General features: G+C 46.6%; 1 protein-coding gene across 1 annotated transcript; it reads left to right on the forward strand.

Moving 5' to 3' along the window:
* The first annotated feature begins 4,934 nt into the window (after positions 1–4,934).
* On the forward strand, positions 4,935–11,548 carry LOC144151621 (longistatin-like). The gene is made up of 4 exons (XM_077682735.1): positions 4,935–5,253; positions 6,343–6,429; positions 9,123–9,247; positions 10,770–11,548. The coding sequence occupies exons 1-4, from the start codon at positions 5,078–5,080 to the stop codon at positions 10,847–10,849; spliced, it is 468 nt and encodes a 155-aa protein (XP_077538861.1). The 5' UTR covers positions 4,935–5,077; the 3' UTR covers positions 10,850–11,548.
* The last annotated feature ends 3,513 nt before the right edge of the window (positions 11,549–15,061 follow it).

The following is a 15,061-nucleotide window of genomic DNA, read 5'->3' on the forward strand; positions in this document are numbered from 1 at the left end:
CGGTTATCCGGTTAAATCGGCTCGGAGTGGCTCCGACCTTGAAGGGCAGTTATCCGTATTTTTAGCAGCAGATAATTAATCAGTATATCCGGTTTCAGTCGCTGGTTAACCGGATATTCTAATATTGGAATGGATGTGTGTGAAATATATTCCTCAATGGAGCAGCCACGGAAAAGACATCTTCAAAAAAGCGGCAGCGAAACGGTGACGCTATAAAATCGACACCCCCCCCCCCCCCCCCCCACACACACACACACACTCACACACACAAAAAAAGCTCGGGTTTGCGAAGATATCTTTCGTATATAAAACAGAAATCGGGATATCCGAACATCCGGATACAAAACCGGTTAACAAGGTACGCTAACCGATCGTGCGGTCCGGTTATTCGGCTTTCCAGTTCGAATAACCGGAGATTCGAATGACCGGATAACCGGTTTTGCCGCAAAACCGGTTTGGTATCGCCCCACTTTTGTGTGCTAAAGACACTGGCGTACGGAGCGGGCTGAGGGGTATTTTTATTTATTTATTTATTGAAGAACATACTGCAGGCCATGGAGGCCCAAGCAGGAGGGGCATAAAATGGTAACAATATCAACCATACAAAAATACAAAGGGTAAACAGCAAAAAGCAGAAACAAGTGGTATAAAACAGTGTACGCTAGGCACAACTAAACATTGGCTTGTAATGAACCGAGAGAGTTTAGACAATTTTCGGGTGTATTGTTCCAATCATTAATTGTGCGGATGAAAATAGTAAATTTAAACAGATTGGTAGAAGCGAACATTGTGGTTAAGGACAGAGAATGGAAATGACGAGTATGGCGAGTAGCAAGGGGTTTCAAGAAGGAACTCCAGTCCAAAGCAGTTTTGCTGAGATGAAGCAAATACAACAATTTAAGGCGGAGAAACTGTCTTCTGGACTGCATGGTTGGAATTCCGTTGCTACGCATCAGCTCGGAAACCGAATCTGTGGGATGAAATTTTGAATAAACAAACCGAATAGCTCTCCTTTGGATCTTTTCTAACAAGTCAATATTCTTTAATGTGTGAGGGTCCCAAACAGCGCAAGCATACTGCAGTTCAGGTCTAATTAGCGTTTTGTGTGCAAGTAGTTTAACATTAGTTGGAGCGTCTCGAAGCTTATGCTGAAGTAAACATAATTTACGAAAGGAAGGAACATTAGTAATATGCGAATTCCAGCTTAGATTATTTGTTCAAGTTATGCCCAAATATTTATATTCCTTAACTTGGTTTAAGATATTTCCTGTGAGAGAGTACGAAAATTGGTAAGAATTCCGTTTATTGGTGATTGAAGGACTCTGGTGATGCGAAGGGAGACGGGTTTTTCGGGGTTTAGTACCATGCCCCATTCAAGGCTCCAGGAGAGGATTGCAGTGAGTGCGAAATTTAGAGCTTCCTGGTCACCAATAGAACATTATTAAAAATAACGCAGTCGTCGGTGAGAAGTCGAATTCGGACGGGTTCTTTGACCACGGAGACAATGTCATTGCAGTAAATTAGAAAAAGCCTGGGTCCAATAACGCTTCCCTGAGGGACTCCGGAGGTGACTGGAAGAGTACTAGAAATAGAACCGTCAATGTCTACATATTGGCTTCGATTCGGCAAATAATCCGAAACCCATCCTACAAAAAAGGAAGGAAGCCCGATGAGACGCAGTTTGTGAATTATTTTATGATGCGGCACTAAATCAAACGCTTTGGTGAAGTCTAAAAAATTCATCTACCTGCCCGCCATCATCGAGTGTGGAAACGAAAGAATGAACAGTTGAACTTAATTGAGTGGTGGTTGAAAAGCCCTTCCTAAAACCATGTTGCAATGGAGGTAGAATCTGGTGTTCAAGAAAATTTAAGATAAGAGTTCCTATTATATGCTCTAGAAGTTTCCATGAGGACGACAGAATAGAAATGGGACGATAGTTAGCTAAAGAAAGAGGGGTATGATAGCAGATCTAATGGACGCCTGAAAAACAATAACGAGGAAATTGGCTAAGGGTTCAGCATAACGACGCTAGCAAGCGTTGGGTAAACCATCGGGTCCTGGAGAAGATTTTAGCGTTAAATTGAGGAGCATGTTAAGAACGCCATCGTAAGACACTACGTTAATATCTGGGAAACTGGAATTATTTGGAGGGGGTACACCTCAGCTAGAAAATACGCTGTGAAAATATTTGTTAAAATGCCAAGCGATTTCCGAAGGGTTATCTAACATTGAGCCGTTGTGTGAACTCTTATAAATCTTTTTACGTTCGCTGACAAAGCTCCAAAATTTCTGGGGGTCCTCTTTTATAAAATTGGGCAGAGTAGTATTAAAATAAAAACTATGGAGAGGGGGGGGGACTCTACATGTCCACAAATAACTGATTGATTGATTGATTGATTGATTGATTGATTGATTGATTGATTGATTGATTGATTGATTGATTGATTGATTGATTGATTGATTGATTGATTGATTGATTGATTGATTGATTGATTGATTGATTGATTGATTAGCAGGTTTAACGCGCCGACGCTACACAGGCGATGAGGCGCGCCGTAGTGGAGGGCTCCGGATTAATTTTGACCAGCTGGGGATCTTTGACGTGCGCCCAGATCTCGAACACACCGGCATTTTTGCTTTTCGCCTCCATTAGAAAAGCGGCCGCCGTGGTCGGGAATCGAATCCGCGACTTTGGGCTCAGCAGCACAACCCCATAGCCACTGAGCCACCGCGGCGAGTCAAATAACTACCAGTAGTGGATAACCTGCGCACGAATTGCATGCGTTTTCAACGTATCGTCTCACCACGAATGTTAGCCGTTTTTACAATTGCAAAATGAACGACGCAATCGAAATGATATCTGGAGAACGACGTTATCTCGAAGACTTGTGGGTCCGCAGCACCACAATTAAAATAGTAGCAAGAGAATAGAATGACGGTGCTCGTGCTCTGACTGCTCCCGTACAGCACCGAATGCAGAGCGACTTCCTCGCGGTGGGTTCTCTCTCCGCAGGCGGGGGGGTAATTGGGCTGGGGGTTCACATTTCCACAGCCTTTGTATTGCGTGCGGAGCACCTTAGGACCGCACAATGTCCGTCCGCGTCCGTGCGCATAGCATTTACAACCGCAAAAAAATCACGCAGGCACCAGCAGGATTCGAGACTGTGTCTGGTAGACCAGACAGAGTTAGTGTCAGTCGTCTTACCCAGTGGGCTACGGCCGTGAGTAAGTGCTCGACAGTCAGACGGCTTACTCCCTCGCCTTTAACGGTGCGGAGTACTTTAGGACCTCCCAATGTCCGTTCGCATCCATCCGTGCGCATACCATAATCAAGCGAAAATTAAGCGAAATTCGATTTTAGCCATCAGTTGCAGTTTCATTTAGGGAATAATCAAGGTGCAACTCACGGCTCAAATCGAATTTCGCTTTATTTTCGCAAATTTTCGTTGGGGCGCAAATCGGATGTCACTCGGGGCGGAACTTGGATGTCATTTCGAGTCCCCGTATTCCACACCCTCGCTATCATCCACGGAATGGAGATGCTGCCATTTTTTTAGTTTGTACGCATTTCAGCTTCTTTTTTATTTTTATTTTTCCCCCTTTCATGCTTTCTCTTTCCATTTTTGTAATGGGGTTCTGCGTGCGTCACTAAGATGTTCTCTCTTTTTGCAGGCTACGTGGACTCCGTTCTTCAGGCCGACAAAAACCAGGACGGCTTTATTTCTTACCCGGAGTTAAGAACGAGCGACCTGACCAACCAAATTTAGCACCTGTGCAAAGTACATATCACTCATCACACTCGCTCATTTGGGTCATCGGAAGTCACGTTTCTGCTTTTTTTTGCATGTTTATAATAAAATCTGTTTATATGCCAGTTGCGTCTCCTAATGTCCTTAGGTTTCTCTCTGTGATCGCGTTCTATTTGAATTGCCGGCTACTATAGTAGCCGGCAATCTAATTAAAAGGCAACACGTGTATACGCGTTGCACTTAAAGCCACTTTTCTGAAATGTTCCATTTACTACTGGTTATTTGTACCTATTATCCCTATTCAAGTTCGCATTCATTTGAGAGTAATGATAACTTTATGCTTGGGAAAGCCAGCTTTGAATGTAGTTTGGGACTTACCATATAGTTCAGTTTTAGGATGAGAGGCATTTGTCACGCACGTGCGCTGGGCGGTGAGCGTGGTCAGGCATTCAAAAATAGGCGGGGAAAAGAGGCAAAATTTACCCTGTCTCGGTAAAGGCCATTTCGTTAAAGAAAATGGAGTGAAAATGGTTTTGCGGGCGACGCGGCGGACACCCGTCGAAATACAAGTGGACAGCAGCAGAGAGGCAAAGGTAAGCCAATCATTTGCGGTCTGTTAAGGTCAGGTCGCAATACTTGACAGCACGGGTTCATATATTGGCGGAGGTGGCACTATAATTTAAGCGAGCGCATTATCCCTCCGTAGTGGCTCAGCGGCTAAGGCGTCGTGCTGCTCAGCACGAGGACTCGGGTTCGATTCCCGGCCGCGGTGGCTGCTTTTCTGGTGAAGGAGAAAAGCAAAAACTCCCGTGTGTACGAGGTTTCGGTGCACGTTAGGTGGTAAAAATTAATCCGAAGCCCTCCACTACGGCGCGCCTCATCGCCTGCGTTGCGTCGGCGCGTTAAACCCTACAATCAATCAAGCGAGCGCACTGTACCCAGTCTTGTTCCCATTACAGCGCTCGGATCTGTACTTAACTTGTTTCCAGGAATCTAGTGCGTTTAAGGCAATAAGCGTCTGCAGAACAAAGCTTTAAACGATTTTTCACAAAGCTTGGCGTAAGGTTTCTTTGTGGTTAAGGCTGCTTTTGTCCGGCGCACATCCACCGCCACAGCTGTTCAGCAGACGGTGGGTCTAATATTTCAATGCCTTCTTTAACAGACGCTACCGATCATCTCTGAGAATTCGTTCGGGAATAAAACGTTTAATGCCACGTTGCCGCCGGTACTTAACACTTTTTGACGGTCAGTTTCGACAGCCTCGAAGTAATTTTCACACTTCATAAGTATTAAAGAAGTGTGCGTGCTCACGCCCACAAAGCCTAATGCTGGCTGCTTCTAAAGCGGGATGGTGGATGCATTGCACGGCGCTGCTCGCCTGCATGGTGGGTGTAGTTTCGCGTTCAGAGGCGACGCCGGACCAAGCCCCCAAGCCCTCCAGTCGAGCTTCTGCGGAGATTTACCGGAAATGGTCCGCAGCAGAGGTGGTGAGGGATTTGGAGTGAGTGTGCGATCTATTTTGTTCCAGGGTGCTTTTGTGCGTGCGTGGGTGTGCGCGTTTCACCTCTGGAACGGGACACAACTACCAATGTGTGCTAAATGCGGTTATCGGCTGTCTGCGTTGCACATTTTAATTGAGTGTACTGCCTGAAACGACCTAGAGTTCCTCTATATAGCTCCCCCAGGGAGCTAAGAGTTGCGCGACCACCCGCCATCTTGTTATCCGTATTGCTGCGGGAAAGCCGCCCGTCGCGGGTATAGGAGCCTCGCCCCACGCTTCCGACGGCGGCCGACGCGCGGTGGGGCGCTTCGGTCGGCGGCGCCTTGCGGCGGCTACTCTGGACAATGTTTATAGATACTTTGACTCTGGATTCCTGCGATGTCGCTCACGCTGCTGCTGCTTCTGTTCCTGGGCGGGGCGTGGTGCCGCCCGCGTCGGCGGCTGCGGCGCAGCCATAGTGGGGGCTTATTCTCTGCACGGCATTGATAACCGGAGTGATGTCATCACGGCGGCGCGTGGAAAAGGGTCGCGCAACTCTTAGCTCCCTGCGGGAACTATATACAGGAACTCTAAAACCACTCAAGGCGACGGCGCTTGCCTGAGCTGCATCCCCGCTGAGTTCTTGCATGTGTTGATGCTAATACATGCCCGGCTTCTGCTAGGATTGGCAAAGATTTCACTAGAAAACGCCGCCTGCATTAAACAAAATATTTAATAGGTGTTGGAAGCTGAAAGATTTATTGTTGCATCAGGTCATTAATTTAAAAGGGTAGGACGTTGAAGATATCGGTCGTCGAATGGTTCCTATTTTTCCTGCAAGTAATGCGCTTTAAATTATGAACCCTTGGAACGCTGTAAAGCAGGGCACGTTTTGTAGTCGAGCAGTCAAGAGAGCCCGCTTTTGTGGCTTATTACAGGCACCTTGCCTGCTCCTCTTTACGTGGTGCCCAGCACAGGGCTCGACATTTATGTGCGTGATATTTACGCCTATACACCTCTGATCAAAGAACGGATAGAAACGTGTTCGCATCATTTACGTGATCTGTTCTGTTCATTACGTGCATAATGACTGCATTTATTTTCTGCCAGGCACATTAAGAGAGATATTGCCAAGATTAGGCGACTGCAAAGTGCCGGAGAGGTGACTATGGAAGAGGCCTACTTTTACTACTTTAGGTAAGGGCGTGCATTTTAAGATAGACGTTTTTGAGCGTTCAACGTTGACATGTTATGTAGTGTTCAAAACCATTCCGTACAAGTGCTAAGCGAGTCGAAATATTCGTGGAAGACTTTAACAGCAGAAGTACTAAATAAAGGTATAATTACGTACCCATCCCTTGGATAATGTATTCTGATTCCAATAAAGTTGAATATAATCTCTGTTCGCGCAGCACTTTTCTAACGTTTATGGTGAAAGGTGCTCTGAGAGCAGTAGAAAAGGATCGACTGTTAGCAGTACGAACATAAAGACATTGGTATATTTAATACATGTTATATGAGTTACATATAACGGTTTTTAACCACTGGAAGACCCTGCATTGTAATTAAACTAGGTAAAATCAAGAAGCGCGGATTATCAGTATGTAGAAGTGAAAGTGCCGGCTTCCAGAATTATATTCACTGAGTCAGTTTTGGGTGGAAAGGCTCTACTACGCCATGTCTCACAAAGTAATTCATCGCGTCGCAATGACCTCAAACTGTCGGAGCGCACGTGTGGCAGGTGTGACGTCACGCCACGTGATCCACCACGAAGCGGCGTAGGCATAGAGTTTCTTACAATATACACTGGAGAGGAATCTGGCGCTAGCGTCTGTGCGGCTCATATCAAGCCCGCCTGTGTCGTCATGGGCCTCCATTATACCATACGCCCGCCTTCATTGGCTTGGATAGGAACGTTTTAGTGGCCGTTTATTCGAACACAGTGACACAAAAATGCAAAGAATGGTGTGTTATTATATAAGTGGAAAATAAAACAGGCTGTCTTAAAGCTACGAAAAAGAACGTAAATCGTATTTTTTGCGGAACGGCTGTGCCTACTATTCTACAGACCAAGCTGGTGGTTGACAACAATGTTAATATTCTGGGAGAAACTCATTAGAGGCTGTTATTTGGTTATTTTACCATTATTTCAAATAAGTTGTTTAAAGAGCTTGGAAATGTTTTTGAGCGTGCCTACGAAAACGTCGCCTTAATAGTGAACCGGTGCACCGACCGTCAGCTACAGTTTAACAAAACTTGTTGCTGAGCGAGTTACGTCATACTTGAAGAAAAAAAGAAAACGTGGCGTTAAACAGTCGTGGACGAAGACAAGATAGTACGGTTGCAGGCGCCCGTATCTGTCGTATCTTGCCTTCGTCGAAGTACGTTTGGTTTCTTTTCTTTTTTCGTCAGCTGCAACTTTCGCGGCGGCATATTACCCGCTCAGACATGCATTCCCTCGGGTCCGGCATGACCAACGTTAGGTGCGATCACGCACTGCCTGCTCTTTCACCGAACACGCAGCAGCCATGGCCCACGGCTACCACAGAATAGAAAGGATTTCGGCTACTTCGTAGCTCGTAGACCTGCTAACGCATAGTGCAGAAAGCAAATCCAGAAAACCGCTTAAGAATCCAATTGTCATGTCAAGCCAGAAGCGGGGGGTCTTCCCATAACCCCCCCCCCCCCCCCCGACGACATGGATTGCCAGGTGCAGTTTCCTCTCTACTATACTTACTTAGAAACTCTATGGGAGTCGGAGCCTCTTTCGCTCGGATCATCGCCTCTGTGGTGCCACGTGACTAGGTGAGGATTTAACGGCTGCTTCGCCGGTGCTTGGTCGCTCAATCTTGCCATGGATGGCACCCCGGCTGTGCCGTCTGTGCGCGCGCTTCTACCCAAGCGACACTCTGAATTCAATCATCCACTAGCTTAACTTTCATCAAACAGTGTGTGATAACCTACGTCCTACGTTCCGCATCCCACGTTCCTTCTATTTTTCATCCGTCGCGTCAAAGCACTTTTTTATCGTCTACAGCGCGGCTAACGCATTCAACAAAGGTAGTAAACACGCGCAACACTGACACCTGGCACGTACCCCGCTTTCGTACAAACTACAAGCTACAATCTCTCCAGTACAACCTTCATAATATTCTCAATAGATTTAAAGCAGCAGAACATTTCTTCGTTTAAAGAAACCCATCGATATTTTGTAGATTTGATACTAACTGATGAAACTCAAATTATTTCTGATGTTTTTGCCTGTTTCAGTTCTTTTTGGCAGTGTCTGCGTTTATATTTTTAGTTTTTGTTTGCTGTGTTGGAGTTAAAACCCGCTATCTCTTTTATATTGTCTGCGTTTACACCTTTATTTGTTCAACCAATTATCCGTCACTGCTGCATTGTAGTATATTACGTACATCTGCTTGACCTCTTTTCTTCTACTCACAAGCAGAGTTGTTTGCTATTATGTTTAAGTCAGAATCCTCCTTGTTATATCTTATGTTTTATGATAACGGCTGTAGTTTAATTTTTGTTGTTCTTTACATACTACACATTTTCGGAAACACTGTATTTGTTCCAAATATTTCTTTACTGTATGCAATGACATGTAAGCCACGTCATGAGTCGCCTTGGCCCTACTCAAGCTTGTTTTAACAACCTTTACTCCAGGAATTCATGTAGATCTTTTTTTTACTGTATAAACTGAATAAACGGAATTGAATTGAATCTTTGCAAAACCAAGCCAAACGGTCCTTTCATAGGTGATAGCTAGGTTTACAAGTGTTCAACCTGACTTACGTTTTCGACGATTTACAAGGATATTGCCGAACTCACTCGAGAGGTTAATTAAGCGCACTGTTCTGGTACGTGTACCATTGTGCCTGTAGGATGCACGATTTCGACAACAACAACCTGCTGGATGGCCAGGAGATCAAAGTTGCCATGATGCACATTATGCACCACCAAGAAGACGACCACGAAGAACTGCCGGTGTCAGATGAGTATATCGCCCGTAAGTAATTGCGCTCAGCGCGTGCAAACTCTATCCGAAATGGTCTGCGTACAGAGCCCTAAAATCACTACGGGCACCGAGGCCGGGTGAAAATTTAAAATGGCAACTTAGACCTGCTGAAAGCTGAACTACGCCAGCTTTACGCCTCCTTGTCCACTGTTCTTCGGCGTCACCCTGGCCGGGAAGCGCTTTATGTGCGCGTTCATTGTCTCAACCAACGTGTGAAGACGACCACTCCCCCTCTCGTTGCCCGCGCTTTTCGACATTGTTAAGTAAAATTGATTAGGAACGGAATGGGATGCGGGCATGAAACCTGCTGGGGAAAGATGGCTAGTGTAGGTAACAGGCTACGTCATGTATTACCGCTGTGGCAATGTTTCCTTCACAATGCCTTCGCCTATTTGCCCCCTGCAAGTTTTCTGTACTTGCACCGACCGTAAGTTTCCTGTTAGAGAAGTTCGAGAATCAAATGTCTTCGGATTGACCTTTTCTACAGTCGTCCATGTGCACAGGCTTAGCTAGAGCAACGCTTTACCCACTTATCGTGCCCTCCTGCTTTGGTGTAAAGTGATTGTCACAACTGCTGCATTTCTTTCAAGCTTAAAGGGGCTCTTAAGTCCTTCACATTCGTTTCAACAGTTTTTGTTAGGAACTTCTGAAATATTACACGCTAAAGTAGGATGTGTTGCTCCAGCAAAGCTTGTGGACGACTGTACGTGCGTCCTTGCGGATACCATAGAGCCCACTTAAAGCTCACCAAGTGGAGATAGCGTTAAGACTGGATCACAATGAATGAGCAGTAGCACCAGCAGCTGCCTTCTCATTAATGCCCACAACGTGTGTTTTAAAGCGAAGCTTTCAGCTTGTGACTGATTGTCCGTACGCTAAAACGCATTGCAAGAAAGCCAACTTTCTGGGACGATGATGACGATCGCGGTTGACGTGTAAAAAATTAAAATGCTTCCCTGCGAAGCTTGGCTATAGCTGCGTTAGGCCCCCTCCGCTAAATGTTGATGGGCAGCAGAGAAAGGTGACGCAGCCATGCGACAGCGCGGTCTATATAGTCGTAACAACATATTGTTAGGTGAAGTGAACGTCGACAGCCGTTACCCATAGCTCGACGTACGATGAGAATGACGTTTTTCTGCATGTCGTCAGTCTGTTAGCCGCAGGACGTTATACCTAACATCGCATTTTGAGGTTTCGGACGTGAGGCCTAACGTCATACTTTGAGGTTTAACGCCTTGAACCGGCACGCACTCGAAAAAGTACTCACTGTACACGCCAAGCAGCTGGTACCGATTCACGCCGTAGACCCCAAACTCAAGCGTGAGGCCTACGGAGTGCATACTCGAGAGTTGGTGTGAGTATTTTCTGGAAAAGTCGTGCATGCCTCCAGAGCTACACGTACTTGAAGTGTGGGATTGGCCAAGCAAGGAATCCATCACGAGGAAGCTTCGCGTTCAACCATCGTGGTCGTTAGACGGAAAGGTGCATGACCTTTTTATCTTTGCTGTTGCAGGGTACGTGGACTCCGCTCTGCAGCCAGATGCCAACAACGATGGCTTCATTTCGTACCCCGAACTAAGAAGCGTTCTCTAAGAGTTGTGCTTACGGCTAAGTTTGGTGGCACACGCTGCCGATGAGCAAGTTCTCCTTTGCTTGGGTGATGAAAAGAGAGTGAGAGAAGGAATTCAGTACCTCACTGCAAACCACAAACTCACTCCCTCCTCACTGCGAGATCATTATACGCTCCCAACTCTACGGTGATGCCTTTCCATATTGCACCATATAATCTGCCTCACATAAACACAACCTATGGGCATGCCCATCCATTTCGTCGGAGCGCATTCCGGGGAGCCTGCACCCCGGCATCACCTCACCTTCTCCATGGGAGGCCGCACCAACTGAGAGAGACTTGTCCCTACAAGAAGAGCTGTGCCGTCAAGTGGAGGACACCGCATTAAGGCAGGGACCTAGCTAGCGCAGTTGGCGGTTTCGTAATAAAGTTTCATTTACCTCTTTGTATTCGCGCATGACCTTTCCTCACCCTCCTGTTCTTCGAACAAAAGCGCAGACACACACACGACCGGATTCCACGCTCATCTAATAAAGGATCTCGTGTACCCTTTCCTGAGGTTCAATAAAACGATCGATTTTGTGTTGCTCTTTTGATCTGTTTGTCTCACCACCCAAGGAAATCTTAAATGTATGCGAGTGTTAGGCATTATGGCTATTTGATACTAAGTATTCGCGCCGATTCGAATATTCGATAACATCGGGGCATTAAAAGCAGATTACAAAAAACAAACAACGCGGCTGAGAAATTTACTGACCGCTTCCTTTCTTGATACGGAAATTCACTTGGAGGTTGTTGCTACAAAATTAGTAATTTATGTTCACTTCAAGTGCAGACAAAAAAAAAAAGGGATGGCGACAAAAAATGCATTGAAATGGATGATTCTCTCAGAGAAGCGGGAGCTTGTTTCAGCCCGGAGAGTGTTAGTCTATCGCCGTGTGTTCATCACCGACGTCACGACGTATGCACCGCCGAAGGCGTATAGGGACCGGGCAGCTGGACGGGTGGCGCCACCACTCGGCGGTCCCCTCGTCAGTGGAATGAGCCGGTGCATTGGACTACACAGCCTCCCGTTGTTTTTGTCGTGTTTGCTTCGGTGCTTTGTATGTTTTGGTGGCGTTGTGAGCAGACATGTGAGATTAAACAAAGTCTAAACAGATGTGTTGGGTTCTTAGATGCAGTAATGACTACGTAAACTTGTCGGACGCGTCTAAAGTTGGGTATCGGCTGCAATGGCATGAGCGCTTTTTGCAGCGATCTGCGCTTGGCTCCACCCGTTCTGAGTACGAATAAAACTACTATTATTAGTATTATTTTCTTCTTAAATGCACTCACGGCTACGCAAACTTATTGGATGCTTGTAAGGTTGGCGAAGGGCTACATTGACACGAGCGCTTTTGCAGCGCCTGTGCCTGGCCCCGCGCGATCTGAGTAGGAATCAAACTATTAGCAATATTAAAATTCATTTCTACCACTTCAAATTATCTTCACTGGTTTCAATGAATACGGTTTCCACGCCAGCCTTAGCGCTGGGATACCTCGATACGTGTGCTTTAAATAGAAAGGCACCTGCATACGAGACGGATTACCGTGTAGCCGTAGTTTGCGATAGTTTACAGTTTCTGTAACCGTGAGCTTTGTACCTCCGGTTTTGGTGAGCGACACTGTGACAGCATGGGAGCCTGAAAGCCGAAGTGGAAAACCCACGTTTCTGCTGGTCATTTTATCAAGAGCCAAAGTTATTCACCAACTCAACAGCCCAAGCTAAAAACCATCCCTCCTCCCCTTCCCGTTTTACCCCCTGCGTAGAATAAAGGCTGGAACCGATAGTTAAAAATGTGGCAGTGCTAACGTCAGCCGGTGTTTTTTAATGCTTAAGTATTCTTTACAGAGTACCTAAAAAATCGTGCAATGCCTGGTGAAGACACCAAAAACGCGCGATTAGTTGCCTCAAATATGGGTGCATGAGCCCGAGTCCTCTACCACAGACACATTTCCGACACACTGGAAAAAGTTTAGATTTGGAGAGGGGGCATGGAAGTTCAAAATTAAACAGCAAACTCATCTAATGATTATGATGGTTGAACACAAAGCTTTCTTCGCGCGAAATCGAACGGGAAATGGTCAAAGTCAAAGACGCTGCGACCAAAAGACCAAACTGCGTGCTGGTCAAATTCGACGCTTAACTAGTCAAAGTTTAAATCCAGAAGGCAACCAAGGAAACCCATACGATAGAGCTTTGCGATAAACCATCATCGTCGTTAGACGCAGGTGTGCATGATTTTTCAAGCGTAGGTGGCAGCTTGTAAACCGACCGCAGCATTCAGTTGTGAAGCTGAGTACAGGTTTCGGGCACCCTCCTGTCTTGCGTCCTTCAGTCACGCAGGAATTGGTTTTTGAAAAACCATTTACCAACTAGCCAGAAACCATTGCAATTCTTGTAAAGCAATGCTTCTCCACGACAAGCAATAACATTCTACTATCGTGCGTACTATCATGCGGTATTTATTCTATCAAGAAGGATTCCCGATGACTGTAGTAAGAGCATTTCTGTGAAATTAAACACGTTTCAGCCGTAGGTAATGAAGATACGGAAGCGTCATCCGTAACAATTTCTGTTTTGAGGTAAATCTTCGAAGACACCCTGCAACTTTGTCTTTCGCTTGTGCATGACGTCGGCGCCCTTTCGTCATCAACTGCCAGAGGCCTTCGCCGCAGCATTCCTAGATCGGTTGCACACACCGGCTTTGTGGGAGCATTTAGCGGGAATATACTCCTCGATTCGCAAAACTGCATGCAGGCACGAAAAAATTGCTTGACGCAACGAACTTTCACTTCCAGTTTGATTTCCAGCTTGGCGCATTGAGCGTCGTCTGCTATTCGTAAATACTGAGTATGGGCGTAAATAACACACATGGCATACCTTGTAAACGTCACATCCACACTCAAGATTTACCGATCTGAAAAATGCACGTGGGGTTACGTTCGCTTTGCAAGCCGCACCGCAGAAAAACAACAGAAAGCCGCTGCGGTGACCGCCACCGGCATTCCACAGACGAGCGGTTCGCCACGGGCGGCGCTGTTCGCTGAAACGACGGTGGTGCCATGAAACGGCCGCCCGGTCCTTATACGGGCCGCCGCATGTCCTACCGTAAGAACCCGCGTATAATACGAACCCGCGTATAATACGAGGTGTAATTCGGGGACAGCAAAATCAGAAAAAAAGTTTTCATCCGCATATAATGCGTGGTAAAGAGCACAGAAAACATTTATTTGCACTGGAGTTACCGTTCAGTCATTGTCAGTTTTCGCTTGCACTGTCTCCCGACGTGCGTGCAGTCATCGTCAGGTTCGCTGCCGCTGTCTCCTGAAGTCGCCTTGTCGGAAATGTCTTCCCTCAGAAAGTGGTCCTCAGAGCCATCAAGAGTGTTCGAGATGCCGCATTTTTTAAAGGAGCGACTGACGAGCTCCTCTGGGGTGCTGGCCCACGCATCCGCGATCCAGCCACAAAGCGCCGCTGGAGAAACCCGCGTCAGCCATTCGGTAGCTGTCACTTACGGGTCTCCTGACCTCATCCACTCTTGGTAGCAGGACCTGATGCTGTCTTTGAAAGGCTTGTTGATGCAAATGTCTAGCGGTTGCAGCAGGGATGTCATTCCTCCTGGCATGACAATGAGTTCGGTGCGGGGTTCTCGCAACAACTTATTCACGGAATCGGCCAGGTGGCAACGAAAGGCGTCCAACACGAGCACTGACGGGAATCCCCAACAGTGCTCCAGGCCGCCGACACCACACAGACTTTATCCAGTCAAGCACCAGTTCTTAACATTCTGCACCCACGAATGTTGCCTTCGGCGACGTCGAACTGCCATCCTGCGGCGCAATTCCTGATGGTCTCGGCAAATAAAATAACTTTTCTTTTAATTGTAGCCGAATACTGTTTTCGTGCACCCGACACCGTGATAGACTTGCGGTGAACGTGCCGAGATTCTTCGCGTGGTCAAAACAATCAAAACGGTGCCGGCTGAGAAAAGCAGCAGCCAGCCAACGCCACCGCAAGATTGCTCATCCTCCGCTGAAACCGAAAGTGCACATTTTTGGCTGAGAACTTTGGGATCCACATATAATACGAGGCATAAATTTTACATAGTCAAATTTGGAAAAAAACCTCGTATTATACGCGGGTTTTTACGGTACTTTCCCGCACTAACAGGTGCACTTTCTGCTGATCCTCT

This window comes from Haemaphysalis longicornis, unplaced genomic scaffold, assembly GCF_048455015.1.
Source record: "Haemaphysalis longicornis isolate Haplotype H1 unplaced genomic scaffold, Haemaphysalis longicornis Haplotype H1 scaffold_9, whole genome shotgun sequence".
Classification (NCBI taxonomy): Eukaryota; Metazoa; Arthropoda; class Arachnida; order Ixodida; family Ixodidae; genus Haemaphysalis; species Haemaphysalis longicornis.